Source organism: Talpa europaea (assembly GCF_964194135.1).
Source record: "Talpa europaea genome assembly, chromosome: 12".
Classification (NCBI taxonomy): domain Eukaryota; kingdom Metazoa; phylum Chordata; class Mammalia; order Eulipotyphla; family Talpidae; genus Talpa; species Talpa europaea.
This window is the reverse complement of record NC_140079.1, coordinates 90,319,727-90,336,919: the sequence shown is the minus strand read 5'-3', so window position 1 is coordinate 90,336,919 and position 17,193 is coordinate 90,319,727. Positions and strand designations below refer to the sequence as shown.

The 17,193-nt window shown below is 43.9% G+C and overlaps 1 protein-coding gene across 1 annotated transcript in view; it reads left to right on the top strand.

The window, feature by feature from the left end:
• Window positions 1–14,652, top strand: part of OTOA (otoancorin) — a gene marked incomplete at both ends in the record, with an annotated part of 186,591 nt that extends 171,939 nt beyond the window's left edge. The window contains one exon of the mRNA XM_084250215.1: window positions 14,566–14,652. Within this exon, the coding sequence (XP_084106341.1) occupies window positions 14,566–14,652 (87 nt within the window). The remainder of the gene's footprint in view (window positions 1–14,565) is intronic.
• Window positions 14,653–17,193: the final 2,541 nt, after the last annotated feature.

Genomic DNA, 17,193 nt, shown 5'->3' with positions numbered 1-17,193 from the left:
TAATTAACTTTTTCTACAGTTCAGAGGAAAAGAAAGTGTAGAGCTGAGTTGGGAGGAACAAGGAATATTTACTGCCACACCTGGATTTGAAGTTCGAAATGTGTACCTGTGGCTAATAGAAAAAGAATTAACCTTGGGGATGGTGGAGACAGTGGTCTGTGTCATGGTGAGTGGAGAGAACGTTCTGTATTGAAGTCAGCATCGCTGGCCATTGAAAAACAAATCCTTCCCTATCTAGTCTCTCCAGGATGTCCCCACTAGGATGGTGGAGGCACTGAACACAGGTCTCAGCAAATCAAAGTTAGAACCCTGATAGGGAGCTTAGAAGAAGCCCATCTGCCCAGGAATACAAATGGGGAATTTGTTACAAATCAGGGCCCTAGATGGAAAAATTACAAAATCAGCCCACCCATGATAAGTTGAAGTGCCAAGTCTATATCTCAGTGAACATTGAGAATCAAATTTACATGATTGATAAGTGTCTGATTTCTAAAGTGATAAATTCACTTTTGAAACTTGTTCCAGGCTGCTGAACCCCCAAGTGTTCCCTGCAGACATAAATGCAAAACCACGCTGCAATAACATATCATAACCCTGGGTTCCATGGGACTCTCATGGTACAAACAATACTCACTAGGCTTTAACTGTCATTAACAAACTACAAACCATAGGAAGAAACTGTCAACCACAAGGGAGAGTCAGCAGATACCACAAACAGTAAAAATTAGCAACTCAATAAATTTCAGGTAACAGGACAGCAATCTGAATGCTACTGTAAGTTCATTAAAATTTTTGAAGATATAAAAGGAAAAAAAATCCTGGATCATTGTCATCAGTTAACACATAGAGATTTTTTGATTGGATTTAAAAATATAATTGCTATTGATTAGAGATAAACCTAAATAGTGATTTTTACTAATGGTAGAGAGGAGAACATAGCTCAGGTAAATATTAGTCAAAAGAAGGCTGATGTGTCAATAGTAGCACCAGATAAAATATTTAATACAGAAAAGCATAATTAGGGATAAAAATAATTATTTGAGGGAAAATTCACCAGCAGAACGTTGGTGCAACTAACAATACAGCTTCCAAACACATAAGGCAAATATGAGAGAATTACAAAAATTGGCCTACAACCATGGAGGGAGATTTTAGTAACCATTTCTTGAAACTGGTGGACCAAGGAAATGAAAAAAAAAAAAAAGTACAAATATTGAAGATTCAAACATCACAACTCATAAGCTTTGTCTAATGAATATGATGAGGATATAAAACCTAAGAATTAGACTATGTTCTGGTTAGGCACTTATGGGATATTTATTAAAATTTTCCAAGTCTCAAAAAATAACTAACAGTGAAAATCTAGAAAAACAGCATCTAGAAAAACAGCACTTTTGGAGTCAGTGGTCTCTAGGTATCTACCCTGGGCTGGACACTGCCCTCTATTGGCTGTGAAATCAAAAGGGTACTAAACTGCCTTAGTGGTAAAAGAAGAAGGAAAACAGAAAAAGCTATCAAAGAGCATGGCATGCCTTAAGAATAGGTATTTTTTTTGTAAAAATTGTGTCTGTGTTGCTGGCAGTGTAGAAGCAGTCTTTCTGGAGCCCTACAGAAGCTCACATTTGTACACAAGGGGACAAAGATAACTGTTTGTTCATTGTAATAGTGAAAATTGAACGTCTAAAATGTAATGAAAGAAAAATCCTGTATCTATCTGCTTAGTAAAATAAAGCTAGATCTAAAATTTTCAATTTTGAGAAATCTCAAAATCATAATGTTGAAGCTGCAGATAGCATAACATCATTTCTCTCCATTTTAAAGGTGCATCCACGTGAGTCAACATTCACGGAAGGATCCAGGCCCAGCTTCTGGATGTATTTACATGGAGTGTGCGATGCTCAGGGTGGGGGGTGTCTTTTGCTTTATCTGTGACATTCTGTATGTGAATGAGTGTGAAGCAAATATAGGAAAATGTGAACACCTGTGAACGAGTTGGGTGTTGAGAACGTAGATATCTGTTACTGTATGTATGAAACAGTTCATAAATAAAAATTAAAAAATTAAAGTGATCACAATAAAAATACCCTCATCGCATCCCTTATCCAGCAAAGTTCCCCAAACCACAGCGCCAGCTGAATGGCCAGTGCAGGGAGCAGCTCAGATGTGGGGCTTTGCTGGCATTTAGCTTGGGGGCAGGGAGACAGGATGGAAATTTATCTCATGAAATCAATAGAGGTAATTTCCTGGTTCAAAGCCATAGATGCACGCGGAACTACCCAACTCTGCAGAGGCCTGTACGCCTAGAGAGGAATCCAAGGGGGTGATGGGGCCCTGAGTTGTTCAGTGTCTGCCTCACATCCCCCCTCACTCTGGGTCTCAGTTGGGGTGTGTGGCACGACTGGCCGCAGCTCAGATGCTCTGACAATACCACACTCGTGATGAATGATAATTGTGTTTTCTCTCCATCAGTGTATGGAAATCTGCTTATAGATTCGGATTACAAATTCTGGAAGCTTTATGTTTAATGATTTTTCACCGACCTTAAAGGGCTCTGTACCATTTCAACCGTGACTCTGCCTAAATTCTGGGCGTTGTGGAATTAACTCTGATTTTGCCCTGTGGAAATAACTTCTGTGATTGAGAAACCCTTGAAATGTCACTTCTCCCGTGCCCGAGTTTCTTGCTTGATTCAGAAAACAAAGCGAGAAAGAGAAAAGGCGGAAAGGCGTTTGGGAAAAGACTTTGCAAAGACTGTTTCTCTCGCCCAGGTTTGGAGGAGACCAGTAAATCCAAACTCCATCACCGTCATCCCTGCGGGGAGAGGGCAGCCCACAAGGTCTCGATGGTTCCTCTGTGTGTCCGAAGCAACTGGCCACAAAGTTCAGTTGTAACAGGATTAGACAATACAGCAGCAGGCAGATGGCTACAAAATCAAAAGGTGCTGAGTGACATACATACATGTTAGAAAAAGAAAATTGAATTAGCAGTGACATTTTTTGGCCCCTGGTGTTTTTTTATTTTTATTTTTTGATGTGGAAATAAAGACAAACTTTGATCTTTCCTAATCAGAAGCCGAAGAGGCCATCAAGGGTGGAATATCGCCTCTAATCTTGTTTCTTATTTCCAGCCCGTGTCCCTCCACTCCTCTGTTCCTTGAGGATGGGGCTGCATCCCCCTCTGAATGGATGCTGGATGCTTCTAGTGCAGCCATCCCAGAAGGGAAGTCATGCTGGGGGGCCCGTGATCACTGAGGAGAGGGGCTTTCAATTCCCGAGATTTACTTGCTCTTCCTCAGCGTGGAAAATCCATAACCGGTGGACGTAAAATGTAAAACGGGGTGGGGAGATGACATGCAGTGAATATTGAATTATGAACGTCATAACAAGCAAAAATTTTCTTGTTCTTAAATGAAAAATTTCATTATTTTTTCAGGAAGAAAAATAAGGAAAAGAGACCCACCGACAGACACCATCTAAAATCGCCTTTTATGTTCTGAAGATAAAATGATGCAGTGAGAGTCCAAACAGGAAAAGAATTATCTTCGAACACAAACACGAAAAGAAAAACAAAACAAAAAATATATATTTAGAACAGGATTCCTCATGGCTCAGACCTTTCGGCTTCAGCAATGAATGCTGTGGTAGACCCAGGTGGTGCCAAGATGAAGTTGAGAAAGGCAGATTGTGACTCAATAGGCATCCGAGTTGGTCGTCAGATGGCAAGACCAGAGAAAGGTGTCAGAGAGCCTGGAAGAGGAAAGGATATTGCAAAGATGTCCCAAAAAGACCTTGGCCTGGGGAACTGTGAAATCTGCAGTCAGGGTCCAGATGTTCTGCAAGGGTTTTAAGAAAAGGAGTGATGTGATCCTATAGATGCTTAAAGATATAGTACTCTAGCTTGCTGTGTGAAGACTAGGTCAGAGAGTTGAGTAGGGTGGTGTACAAATGAGGAGGGTTTTGCATCTACCAGGCACGAAGAGTTGAAGGCCCTGGATGGTAATGGGGGGAAAGAAGAAGTTGGATTTGAGGTCTCTGGAGAGGAAGAGGCAGGCACCAGAGGACTTGTTGATAGATTGCATTGTGGGAGGAGTGAAGGAGAGAGGAAGTAGTAACAAGGTCTCTAGGTTTCTGGCCTGAGCACTGGGACGATGGCCTTGCCAGTTATTGAAGGGAGGTGCACATCTAGGGCGCAAGACCCCCCATGGACTGACTTTGAACCTGTTCATTTGGACAAGCTAAGACTTCCAAATGATGTGGCCAAGGAAGTCAGTGGATATGCAAGTCAGGAATCATGAAAGACGTTCTCAACGCCATGCTTCTCTGCAGCTACACATCGCTCTCCCAAATCTTTCCATCATCTCTGGAACTTTTAGACTGTTCCCTAGATGTCCCTCTATCCTCAGCCTCCTCTGTCACCAGCCTCACTTGCTTCTCCTTCAGTCGTCTTCACTCCAAGAAATGGCATGGCCACATTGAACTCTTGATCCACAATCCTTTCATCCATTTCATTGGAACCGCTGATGTTTCGATTATTGGAATGCAAAAATTTGAAGTTTCCATATGACTTAGAATCAAAACCAAAACTTACAAAAACCCAGATAGTCTTGCATGATCTGGACCCTCTGACGTTATCCCTTGCTACGCTCACTCACTTACTTTGTTCCAACCACACTGGCATTCTTGCTGTTGCCCAAAGACTCCAAGCACATCCTATCCCAGGGCCTTTGCACTAGCTCTTCCTTTTGTCTGAAACACCCCTGTTTCTCCACCTGCTACTTGGTTCCCTCATTTCCTTCATGAGGTTCAACTGTCACTTCATCCATGGGACTTGCCTTGATAAAGTAACATCCCTTCTCCTCATCACCACCTGCCATATGCTATTGATTTGTTTACCTGTTTGGGCTTGGTCTCTGTCCAGTAGGATGCAAGTCCCATGAGATTATTGTCTATTATACTCACTGTTGTGTCCCCACAGTCTAGAAAAAACAGTGCCCAGCCTGTGGTACAAACAGAATTGTTGCTGGTGACTAAGAGGAAAATAATCTGGAATTTAGTTTCAATTATAACCTCCACAACATTTATCTTTCTTAGTTGTGAGGTAGGGGCATTAACGTCTGCCCTGCCTGGCTCATGGGGCTGCTATAAGGCCAGATGATTGCTGTGGTCAATGCCCTAATGCTCAGCCATCAAGGGTTAGGCATTTTCATTGGCCATAGACCATGGCTGAACGTGCAAAAATGCAGAATGTATGGGAATGAATAAAATGGAAGTTTGATACTTGCAAGCTGACCATAGCTCTGAGACCTATAGCAGGAGAGGGGGAGGCAGAGGACTCAAAAAAGGAGCGGGAAGAGCCCAAAGGACTGTGGTGATGGTTCTTAGGGTGATGTGGTGGTGGGAGAATTATGGGAACGGCACCTGCAGGGGGGGGAATCAAATAGTTCCAAAAATGAGCAACATTTAAGAAATGTAAGAAAATAAAATAATAAATTAAATAATGTAAGAAAATAAAGGTAAGAAAATCAATAAATTTTTTAAAAAAGGAAGTTTGATAATTTCCTGTTATAATTCCATGACGGGTGTGGGGTGGGGGGTTGAAGGAGGAACTTGTTTATTCTCATGGGAGTTCCCTGGCGAGTTCCTATCTTAAAATGATGAGTACATGAAAGATAGAAAGGTGGGCACTGGACCAAAGGTGAATATAAAAGAGCAGTGAGCGTGGACAAGAATGGTTGCAGGGAGGCTGTGGCAGGAAAAAAAAAAAGCTAAGGTTTGCAAAAATGTTAAGGATGAGAAAAATTGATTTGGGGGCACAGTTGAAGCAAGAAGATAAACGACAGGATTGTGCCAACAGATGACGGATTAAAAGCAGAACTCAGATCTTAGTTTGTTTCCAACAAAGAAAATGGTCTCCAGATTTCAGATAAGGCATCCTTCAAAGTTAAATTTGAAGAGCAACGGAAATATGAAAAGGAAGATACAATTCTGCTTCATGGAAGAAAGTGGGGCCCCCGTGTCACTGTCATGCCACCCCCACCTCATTTCATGGGTCTTTTTCATCTCCCCTCAAGCTTGGCACCCAGGCCATCTAGGGAGTGTTCCCACCCACTGCACGGCTCAAACTAGGGAGGCAGGGAGTCTGTTCTTCTCCACAACCACACTAGAAGGGGCGTGAGCTGGTGAGCACAGGCGTGCTTGGGGTGTGTGTGTGTGTGTGTGTGTGTGTGCGTGCACACACACACAAGGGTACTTCTTCACCAGGGAAGACAAGGGGGTATGTCTTCTGAGAGCAGTGAATGAGGCTTTATTGTTGCCAAGCGTTTCCCCCACCAGAGTCAGGACAGTGTGGGGAGCAGGAGTGTTATTGCTCCCCCGTTGCTAATAATTACAGCATAGACAGATATTTGAATTTTCCAGCTTCTTATTAAATATTCCAAGAACTGCTGATTAGATCTTGTGTTCTTCTGGGAGTCCTACAAAGTGTTCCCGGGATGCAGAACATCCTGGGCGGGTTGTTGGAGAGATGCCTCCAGTAACCATCGCTGGTCTTATTCTTCCAGGCGATGCCCCGGTTGTTGGGCACCGATGTCGACATCCCACACCATGCTCCAGCCCCACACGACAGCCCACATCCCACATGCCCACCACGCTCCAGCCCAGCATGACAGCCAATTAGACACTTGCTTCACATTCCAATCCTGCATCAAGACTAGTCTTGTCACTGGTAGAAAATACATTTCAACATTTGATTATTGCTTGGATGTGATTTCCTGGAATTCTGGAATGGCTTTGAGCTACATTAATTTGCTTTAATTCATTGATAGATCTTTTCTACTAAAACCTGCTGCTTTCCTCTACCCTCTGGCTGTTCTTGCCCTGTCCTTTTCATTGACCAAATTCAGACTTCACTCATTTGTCTTCCTGCTAGACTGATGCTCATGGCTGAACTCTGGACTGGTCACCTAATCATGGGGATCCAACTTTGACCCCCATTATGTGCCCATTTTCCCAGTTCATAGGAATGGGCTCCCATCTGACCGCCAATCTTTGTTCTTATTCTCACAAATTGTTTATGCCTTCCATCTCTCCTGGAGACTCCACCTGCCCTCCAGCTGGGGGCTGAGGGCTGCCCCCCGGGAGGGGGGTTCTCGGGTGCTGTCTGCCCGGGTGTCTGAGCCCTGCCCTTGGGGGCCTTTTCCTGCCACTTGTCCTCATTCTTCACAGCAGTGGTTGTGCTAATCAGCAGTCACACGCCTTGGAAACCATCACCTGCTGAATGAACCCAGGAGAGCAGCCCCTTCCTACTCGCCATGGCTTTTCTTTCTAGAAGGAGAATCTGGTCTAGATCATGGTCTGTCTGCCCAACCTAATCTATTTTACTGTGAGTTCTGAATTTCTCAATACTTTAAAATATGACAATTCTAAAATATATAAAAGTGGAACTCCCAAACAACTGTTAGTGCCCAGTTGACATCTTGAGGGGTAAAGACTGAGTCTAATTCATCTTTGGGACAGCGGGAAGCCACACATTTTATGGTAAGAAAATCCAGATTAGAAAATGACACTAATCTCTTTCCAAAAAAGACAAAATTCCAGGAAGCTGAACAGAGTTAAGTGGCAAAATCTTGAATAAAGCCTTACTTTTTGCTTGGTGAGCACTTGGAAAAGAATGTCATGATCACCAAGTAACTTACATGAAATTGACCAAATTTCCCAATTCTGGGGGTTTAGCTCCAGGGTTATGTATGCCATACAAGTTGCATATGGCATAACAATCTCTGTAGTAAAACATATCTAACATCAAACTTACTTTCTAACCATTTCTAAGTGTCCAGATGAATGGCACTGGTACCTTTATGTGGGTGTGGCATCATCACTGCCACCCAGCCACCCAGCTCCACAGCATTTGCATCTTCCCAAATGGAGCCTTTACCTCTACTTACTCACAGCAAATCTCTGGGGGGCCTCATTCCCCATCCCCTACAATCACCATTCTACGTTTCATCTCCATGGCTGTGACCATTTCTAGACACCCCGTGGAAGAGGAACCCGATAATATCTGTCCTTTTGTGTCTGACGACTTCAGCTTAGCATCATGTCCGCAACATTCATTCATGATGCTGCACCTTCCTCCTTTGGCTGAAGAATAGTCTTCCAATTTTAACGAGATGCATTTTTCTCCTGATACCCTACAGATAAACAGGAGAAATGGGTACGGAGGGATGGGATCCTGACACATGACTGAGTGCATGTCATTTGGGGAAGAAGCTCCCCAATCATTTTATCCGGACTTCCTTAAATGCGGACCCTGGAGGGCCACCAGGCTGACCACTTGGAATGACATGACCAGCTCCAGCCACTCTCATGCTGGAGGATGACCAGAATGTCAGCATAGCCAGGGCACAAGACTGAAGAAGGGGAGGCAAATTGACAATAGCAAATGGAATCTACTAAAATTAGGTTAAAATGTGTGTGCACAGTCACGCCCGCCCCCGGCAGCAGCACAGGATGCAGTAAAGCAGGTCTAAGAGCAGCAGGACCAAGGCTTGTGGGTTTTAATTGACCGCAAGCTCAGTCTGAGTCAACAGTGGGATGTGGCTGCCAAAAAAGCAACTAATGTGATTCAAAGATGCATTAATAGAAGCACAATGTTCTGGGCGAAATAGGCAGGAAATAGTTCTTGTCCGGCCTCGCCAGTTAGGCCACACCTGGAATTTTGTTCTCAACTCAGTACCACAGTTTATGAGGGAGAGAAAAAAACCTGGAGGGCATTGGCAGAGGGCAGATGGGCTGGAAAACGTGCCTCCTGGGCTGGGGAGTCCAGCAGGTAGAAGAGGAAACTGTGCCACATCTGGAAGGCTGGCTTGTGTGGCATTAGGGAATGGAACTATGACTTGTGGATGGAAGTCATGGGAAGAGTTCTAGTTGGAAAAATAAGCCACTTCCTCATAGTTGGACCTATCAGATAATAGAATGGGGGGCTTCGGGCTGAGTTCCCCATCACTGGCAGCAATGAGAGTAGATGGAGAACAGTGGCTCACAGGGGCAATTTTGCCTCCCAGGATCTAGAGACATCATAGATTATCTCAAGCTGGGGGAGGGATGTGCCAATACCTTGCCACCCCTAAAGAGAATTCAAGAAAACTGAGATAACCCCGGTCAAGTTCACTTGGGCAGCTAGTAGCGAAGACAGGCTTTGAACTCAAGTTTGCCCAGCTCAAGAGTCTACAAGTTTTATGTTTACCCTGAACATCTTCTATTAGACTGGTAGGAGTGATTTGGAATCTAAACATCAATATATGTAGAGGCTATAGGGCTTGGCTACATAAAACCTGAATGGTGCCCCGCTGTGAATGTTTGATCTAGAATGAGGACACCCCCTTAGGATGAGTTCACTGTACAGTGTATCCCCTGGAGCAGAAGAACAAGGATTTTTAAAAAAGATTTATTTATTAATATATTTACGCATAGAAGAACTGGGTGGGTGCAGGCCAGAGGGGTGTTTGTGGGAGGTGAGAGTATTCACCAGAGACAGAGTAGGGAACAGAACAGGCAGATTGACTGAAGTACACTGCTGAAGGGAGCAGCGGGGAGACAGGAAAGGTCTGCTGCATCATGTGGGTAGCTCCCTGGCTAGGGATTAGCTCCCTGGCTGGGGATTGACCTCATGCCTCAGTGGCTGTCGATAGCCTGATGGCCCTGAGACTTTAACCCCTGCACCACCAGGAGGCTCCTGAATTCAAGGATATTTTAATGCTGTTGGCCTGACGCTTTCTCCAACTGGTCTTCTTTAGGACCAAGGATTCCTAGAGATGAAAGCTGTGTGATGGGTCCCAGTGGAAATGGAGAATGATGAGGAGTGGGTGTCAGCCTGGTAGTGGAGAAAAGGCAGGAGCCTCTGTCTAGCTCCCCTTCTCCCTCGCCAGGTATAAGCCTGGGATGGGGTTATTTTAGGGACTGTTAACAAAGGAAAGATTCTTTCAGCTTGACAGGGTAGTGGTAAGGGGCGAGAAGAGTCTCTTTGGTGGGAGTGTTTTGGAGAGATTTAGTTTAGGGCCTGAGTCGGGGAGAGAGGGCTGAGATAGTGTAATTCTCCAGGAGAGATGTGAGGTGTACCTGAGGCTCACGCATGGCCCCTAGGCCACAGTCCCCCAGATCTGTCTTGCTGTCAAAATCACCTGGTGTTCTTAGAATTACAGTTCTTGAGTTGCAGCTCGCACCTACTGAATCTGAATCTCTCAAAGCACTTCACTGGGCCAGAGATGACTGGCTTGGTTTAAAGGATCCAAAATCCTGCCTGGGTTTACCTTTGGGCTTATGCCAGAGGCTTGGAGGCCGACCAAGGTTCTCACTAGAATATAAAGGCAGGGGAGAGAGTGTTTCTCCCAGTGTGGGTGCTTCCCAGTGATGGCAACAAGATAATTCCAGGTGTCACACAACCATCAACTCACAAAGAAAGTAACTCTCTCACAAACATCAGTCAAGCCCTCTGATTCCATCAAGGAGGCTCTTCAGTCTGGTACAGGAGATGTCTTTGACATCTCCCTGCTTATCCTTTGGAACAAGCAGAGATCAATTCTTAAACTCAGTCTCTAGTGGGAAACAACACCTAAAGGATGTAATAACACCTTTGAAACAACTTTATATGTGTGTTTAAGGCAACCTTCAATTTTGAGAAAGATGCTAGTTTTTACTTTGAGTAATGATCAGGCTCTCTTTAAAAACACATTATTTAAGTCTAAAAGGTGAAATGATAGAGAGAAAGTTCACAGAAATAATCATATTACTGCTACCTGAGCGAGCGGACATCCTAAAGAAGCAACACCCATGAGTGAAAAGTGGGAAACAAAACCCTGGAATATTCCCATTTCTCAGACTTCCTTCTCTTAGAATCTCTTAGGAAAGGACACAGTGGAAAAACATTCTCCACAGCTTTCCCCCTTCCATGTATTCTTTCATCTATTCTGAGAATAGGGGATTCTAGACATGAGCACACCATCTTCATTAGTATGTTAATAAATGATCTGAAATGAGTGACGGTCCCTCCAGCTCACAGTTTCATTACACAGGCCTTGGGGTGGGTGGAGGTGGTGGGAGGGGTTGGGGAAGAGGCCACTGCTGATGAAAATAAAGGAGCGTTGCCAAGGTCTGCAGCTAGGCCTCCAGCCATCACTGTACGAGCAGGGAAGTGCTAGAAAGTTGTTTGTGTGAAATGGAGTGTGAACTGCCAACGTGTTATTGAGGTGGAGGAGCAGGGAGCAGAGATTGAGGGGAGGAAGAGCTGGGATGCACGGCCAGAAGGAGGGACCCACTTAGCAAGCATCAGCTCCCCTGCCAGTGGGAGACTGGGGGAGTCTGGCTGTCCTTATTCATAGAATACCAGAGAACGCCGCAGCTCACACCCGTGTGTTTGCTACCGCATCTCCATCAACAGATGGAGGTAATAAAGAAGCTAAAAATGGAAACACAAACTGGTGTGTAGCTTTGTTGTGGCCATTTGTCACAGAACAGTCAAGAATCCCTTGTGGTAAGTGTGCTTGTCAAGGTCACCTGTGACCTATTCGGTATTAAATCCAGCAGATACTTGGCTGGCGGGCTGGCGCAGGTCAGGGAGGCCATTCTCCTGGGGCGTGAGGTTGGCCGCTGCCCACCTGCGATCAGGCTCAAGCAATGGCTTGGCTTCCCCGGGGCTTCTGGAAGCTGTTAGTCCCAGCATTGGTCAATAGCCTATGTAATTAATCAACTTAAAGGGAGTGCTGGTTAGCAATGGTTCTTGACCCTGACTGTGCACTATAATCACCCAGGGAGCTTTAAAAAAAAAATAATACCAGTCCTAGATTTCACCCAGGACCAATCTGGGGACCTCAGATATCAGCATTTTTCAAATTCACCCCAGCTGATTCTCATGTGTTGCCAGGGTTGAGAACCGCTGAGATAGATCAATAAGGGGCCAAGTTCAGACACACGTGAGATGCCAGTCTTGTTCCCTCTCTCACCCGTGACCCTCTGCCTCTTTCTTAGACACTCTGAATTGGGGTGGAGGTAAGAAATTGGCACCGAAATGGCAAGTTCATTAAAAACCAATTTGATGCACTTTTAAGATTGCTTCCAATTTTATACAAATAATGCTATCAATGAACCGATCACCTTATGAACAAACTTTTGTACATATCCACATACTATTGTCTTGGGATAAATTTCTACCTTGAGTAAAAAGGTATGAATATGCTCTACACTAGGTAATAGACACTGGCAAATGGTCTTCCAGAACATTTGTGCTAATTGGCATACTCAAGCATGTCTGAATATGCCCTTTTTCCATGAGCTCGATGGCTTGGAGTTTGTCATTTAAAAATTTACTGGTACTGGAGGGAACGGGGGTAGAGGGTAGAGCAGGGAAGGGGCTACAGCTTTGGCATGGGTGGTTTGGTGCACATTTGGGAGAATAAATATGTACCCCCAAAATTATAATGCAAAAATTATTGTCTGACTTTATTGGTGATCATTTCTACTTAACATTATTTTATTTTGCTCTTCTTCAGTGTTCAGTTTTTCATTTGTATATTATTAGTTATTTGCATTTCTTTTCTGAAATGGTTATTCAGACCATTTTCCTATGTGGTGGTCATTATTTTTACTGCCTTTTTTAAGACTCATTATGTATTAAGGGTATTTTTTAAAAAGATTTATTTATTTATGCATACAAGAACTGGGGCACAGGCCAGAGGTACAGGGGGGTGAGAGGATTCACCAGAGACAGAGTGAGGAACAGAACAGGCAGATTAACTGAAATGCACTGCTGAGGGGAGCAGCTGGGGAGATAGGAGAGGTCTGCTGCGCCATGTGGGTAGCTCCCTGACTGGGGAATCGAACTCATGCTGAAGAGGCTGCAGATAGCTTCATAGTGCTGTGCTTAACTCCTTGCACCACCAGGGAGGCCCTATTAAGGGTATTAAACTTTTTGTGTTATATACACTGCTAATATTTTGTGTGTGTGTCATTTGCATTTAGCATTATATTGAAAACTTTTCAGACATTTTTTAGATATATAATGTGAACTGTTTATATAGTTCACACATAAGACAGATTTGCCAGTCTTATCCTTTAAGGTATCGCCACTGCTTTCAATTTTAAAAAGTTATTGTTTATCTCAAAGTGTTCTTGCAATTATTTTATAGAGTGATTTCTAACATTAAATACTTTGATTTTGCCTGGAATTTGTTTTGGTAAACAAACAGACTTAATTCCAAAGCCAAATGCCAACTTCATCACATACTGAGCATGAGGGTTGTTTGTGAATTTTTCTCTTTTGCTCCATTGCTCAAGATGTTGTCTATTCTGCCTTGAACTACTACCACACTGTTCAATTATGGCAAATTTATCATTTGTCTTAAGATCATGCAAAAAGTACATCATTCTTAAAGCTTACTTTCAAGTGCATTTTCTCTGTTCCTTATGATTCTTACATGAATATTTATTTTGGAAAAGCCTTGTAAAATTATTACAGACTTAATGCATGTTAAGATAATATTGTTTGCAAATATTGACAAATAGATCTACAGGGTCAAAGAGCAAGCCCAGAGATGAGAGGCAAAGTACTTTATAAACTGTGAGAAATGAGAGTACTATTTAGGACTCAATTTGGGGCAACTGCTTATCCAATTGGAAATCATTAGAGTGCCACCTCAGATTACGTACAAAAATGAATTCCAGGAAAATTGGCAAAGTCTATGAACAGTCACTTTACAGAAAAGGAACCCTAGATAGCCAAGCAACATAGAAAAAGAATTTGCAGAAATTTGCAAATAAGAAACAATTCAATAGCATTTTCCCTCCATATGATTGGTAAGATTATTTTAAAAATATAACTTCTCTGTAGGTGGCACAGAGTGAACCCCAGGACCCCACACTAACTCAAACCACATCAGCACAAAGGAGGCAGGAGAAAGTGGCTGGGGGAGTAAGAATTAGCATAGCTCTGTTCAAGGGCGGCTGGCCAGGATCTACACCTTGTGAACCCACCCAGAGACACATAGAAAGGGCAGCTATGAGCAGGACTCTGCCGGCTGCTAAAATACTAAAAAACTTCTCATTTGGCTGGTTGCAAGTGCTAGAGACCCTGCGCTGCCCAGGTCACTTTAAACCTTCCCCTTAACCCCATACTGTCCCTTGAAGGTAGGCAGCATCATGGTCCTGAGTTTCCCCCTGCACAGAGCATGGGGACCTCCCTCCAGCCCCAGGGTGTGCTCTAGACAGCTGGGGATATTTCACTGTGTTGTCTGTGTTAAAAGAGGTCCTCTCGGAAGCATGATTGCAAGAATAATAGGTTGTAAACAGCCTAAGGCGGAGATCGCTAGCTGCCCAGCAAACATCCAGCCTCTTTTCCAAACAACAGAACCCATTCACATAACTACTTATTACAAAGAGCTCAGGTCCCAGTTTTCCTGGCAGCTGGGAGTGGCCCATAATTAAATTCCAGCCCTTGAGAGGTGAGCAGACATTACTGTGGGACTTCTGGGAAATCTTAAGGGGTTGGGCACCCTGTCACCCTGTGTTCTTCTTCCAGGCAGTCGCCTGGATTGAGGATGTGATTGTGGGAATTGAAGCGCCCATCTTCAACCACAAGGAGGTGGGGCACAGCCAAAGTTACTGAGAGTCAGAATGTGGGTACTTGATAATTTTATAGAGCTGCCACAGGGACTCTGGACGTCCTTCAAGTGAGACCAGCCAAGTCAGACCCTATTCAGACTGCTGTTGTCTGGGGTTTCTCAGTCATAGGCAGCCAAGTTTTATCTCAGTGAGCACAAAGCTAAATGCCTATTAACAGGCTAATGGTGAAATCAAACATAACATGTAAAAATCTAAATTGGAAACAACTTGACATATGTGAAGAAATTCTTGGCAAGATGGGGTCATATCTCTACAGGCTTCCCCCATTCTCTGAAAGTAGAATGTCCTTCGTTGCTGTGATTTGGTAGGTTATTTTTTGGGGTCTGGGAATACTCAAAAATTTTGCAATATAAACGCATGGTAATAGTGTTTCTAGGCTCCCAAAATACTCTACCAAATATACGAACCAAAAATATAACAACCCAATCCCGTCATAGGAATGTGCTACTTTCCAATGACAGGGGAAACTTGGAGGCAGCAACAAGTCCAGTGAAAAAAGCAAGTTTCAGAAGATCCTAACCTTGAATATACACTTCTCCCAAACTACCACAGAGTACGCTGGTGTTTCCAATCCATCAAAATATAGAAGAAATACAAAACATATGCCACCTAAACTGTGATGGTGTTAGTTACTTTTGGGGATTAAAGAAAAATTGGGGAGAGGAGAAAATTTGCTGGGTGGATGGGCAATGGATGCCTTGCCGCGGGCAACACTACCCTGTGTTTTTTTTTAAAAAGAGGTCTGATTCATGTCCTACCTGTATAGAATAAATTAATTAGGTTTCCCACTTATCCACCAGCTGACCTTCTTAAACTGTTTACCTGCCCGTTGCTTGCTGCCGGCAGGGCCACATTGGAGGTCGGAGCTGACAACGCTGATCGGGTGGAGCAGCCTCCTTGGTACACAGAGATTAGCGCGAGCCACTGCTGAGTGCTTCTGTTGGAGAATTTCAAGTTTCTTCCAGAACCCCTCCATCACACAGGTTGCGTTTCTCACCACACCACTGCGTCTAAAGACATGAAATGAAAGTATTCATCTATAAGGACAAAGAAAGGCAGAGGACCAACAGCAAGTGAGAGATGGCAATAAAAATTGGAAATGTAATAGGGTGGTCCCCAGGAAAGGGGGAGGTTCCAGGTTTCCTGCCCCACCCAAAAGGAGGGTGGAGCTGAGCTGAGAGAGAAGCAGCTACAGAGGAGACTGAGGAAGGAGGAAGCAGAATGGAGATCCAGAAGGAGACCTGGAGGAGGCACATGGGGCCAAGAGACATGCGAAGAAACTGCGTTTGCCTTTTTGTTGTGGACTGGGTGACACAGATGTGGGCGAGAGACCCGTGGGGAGGTGACAATGGTGGTTTTTGTCTTGATTTTGATTTTTCTCTTTTCCTTCCAGACTCGTCTGGCTCTTTCTGATCCTTTTCTGTGGGTCCCCACTGGAAGATGCCTTAGACTTGTGGCAGGCTTTGGGGCCTTGCTCTGGGCCAATCCTGCTTGGGTGGACTTTTACCCACAAAGGGTGAGTGGGAGAGGAGACTTAGGATTCAGTGGTCTTTTGAGGCATTGAGTTGTAAAGAGAGGATTATAATTGGAGCTCTGATAGGAGGGGGAGATGGGATTAAGACAAGGTTCATTTTTCTTTTCTTTTTAAGATGGAAGAAATAGCAACGTATTCATATGGTAATGGAAAGACCCAGTGGAGAGGGGAGAAACTGCTGGCACTGGGGAAAAAGGAAAGGACGGCTGGAGTTGTGGCCTTGAGCAGAAAAGCCTGGACTGGATGTCCAACGCAAGTAGAGGGGTTGGCCTTACCTAAACACACAGACCATCAAATCACATTAACAGGAGAGAAAAGAAAGTATACGGACATAGCTGCAGGCAGGTGGGTAGAGATGGTGATAAAAATGCTCTTCTGATTGCTTCCATTTTGCTGTTGAAGGAGGAAGTAAGATCATCTGCTGATGGAGAGAGGGAGGAGGAAGTAGTAGAAGTTTGAGAAGAGGAGAGAAGGAACTAACTAGTTGTATAGGAGAACAGAGAATAAGCAGACTGAGGAAATGTAGTATAATTTCTAGGAAGTGTTAAGGGCCCTCTTGAAATGAGAAAGAATGCATTTTAAGTGAATTTAGTCATTAAGCTTGTGCATTTACTGTGCTCATCTGTGCGGGTGCAGGCCTTGGGCATTGGGTGGGCAGATGCTTATCTGTGGAATTTAGACTGAATAAAGAGGGAAGAGGGGACATAAAGCAGTGATCAATGGCTGGAGAAGTCAGTCCTTTAAGAAAAATTGTAGTATGTCCTCATGGCTAAAATTATTGTCTTCCAGGCAAAGGAGTGTTGACGGTATTACCTATCTATTTATTCAAAAAGCACTTATCGAACACCTGCATGAGCTATGTCCAGAGAGGATATTCAGTTACATCCCTAGAAGCATTTAAAATATCAAGGAGATAAGTTGGATCCAAAGCAGGCGGGGCCTTAGGTTACTACTGAGAACAGACATTGATTTTATTTTATTGTCAATAAA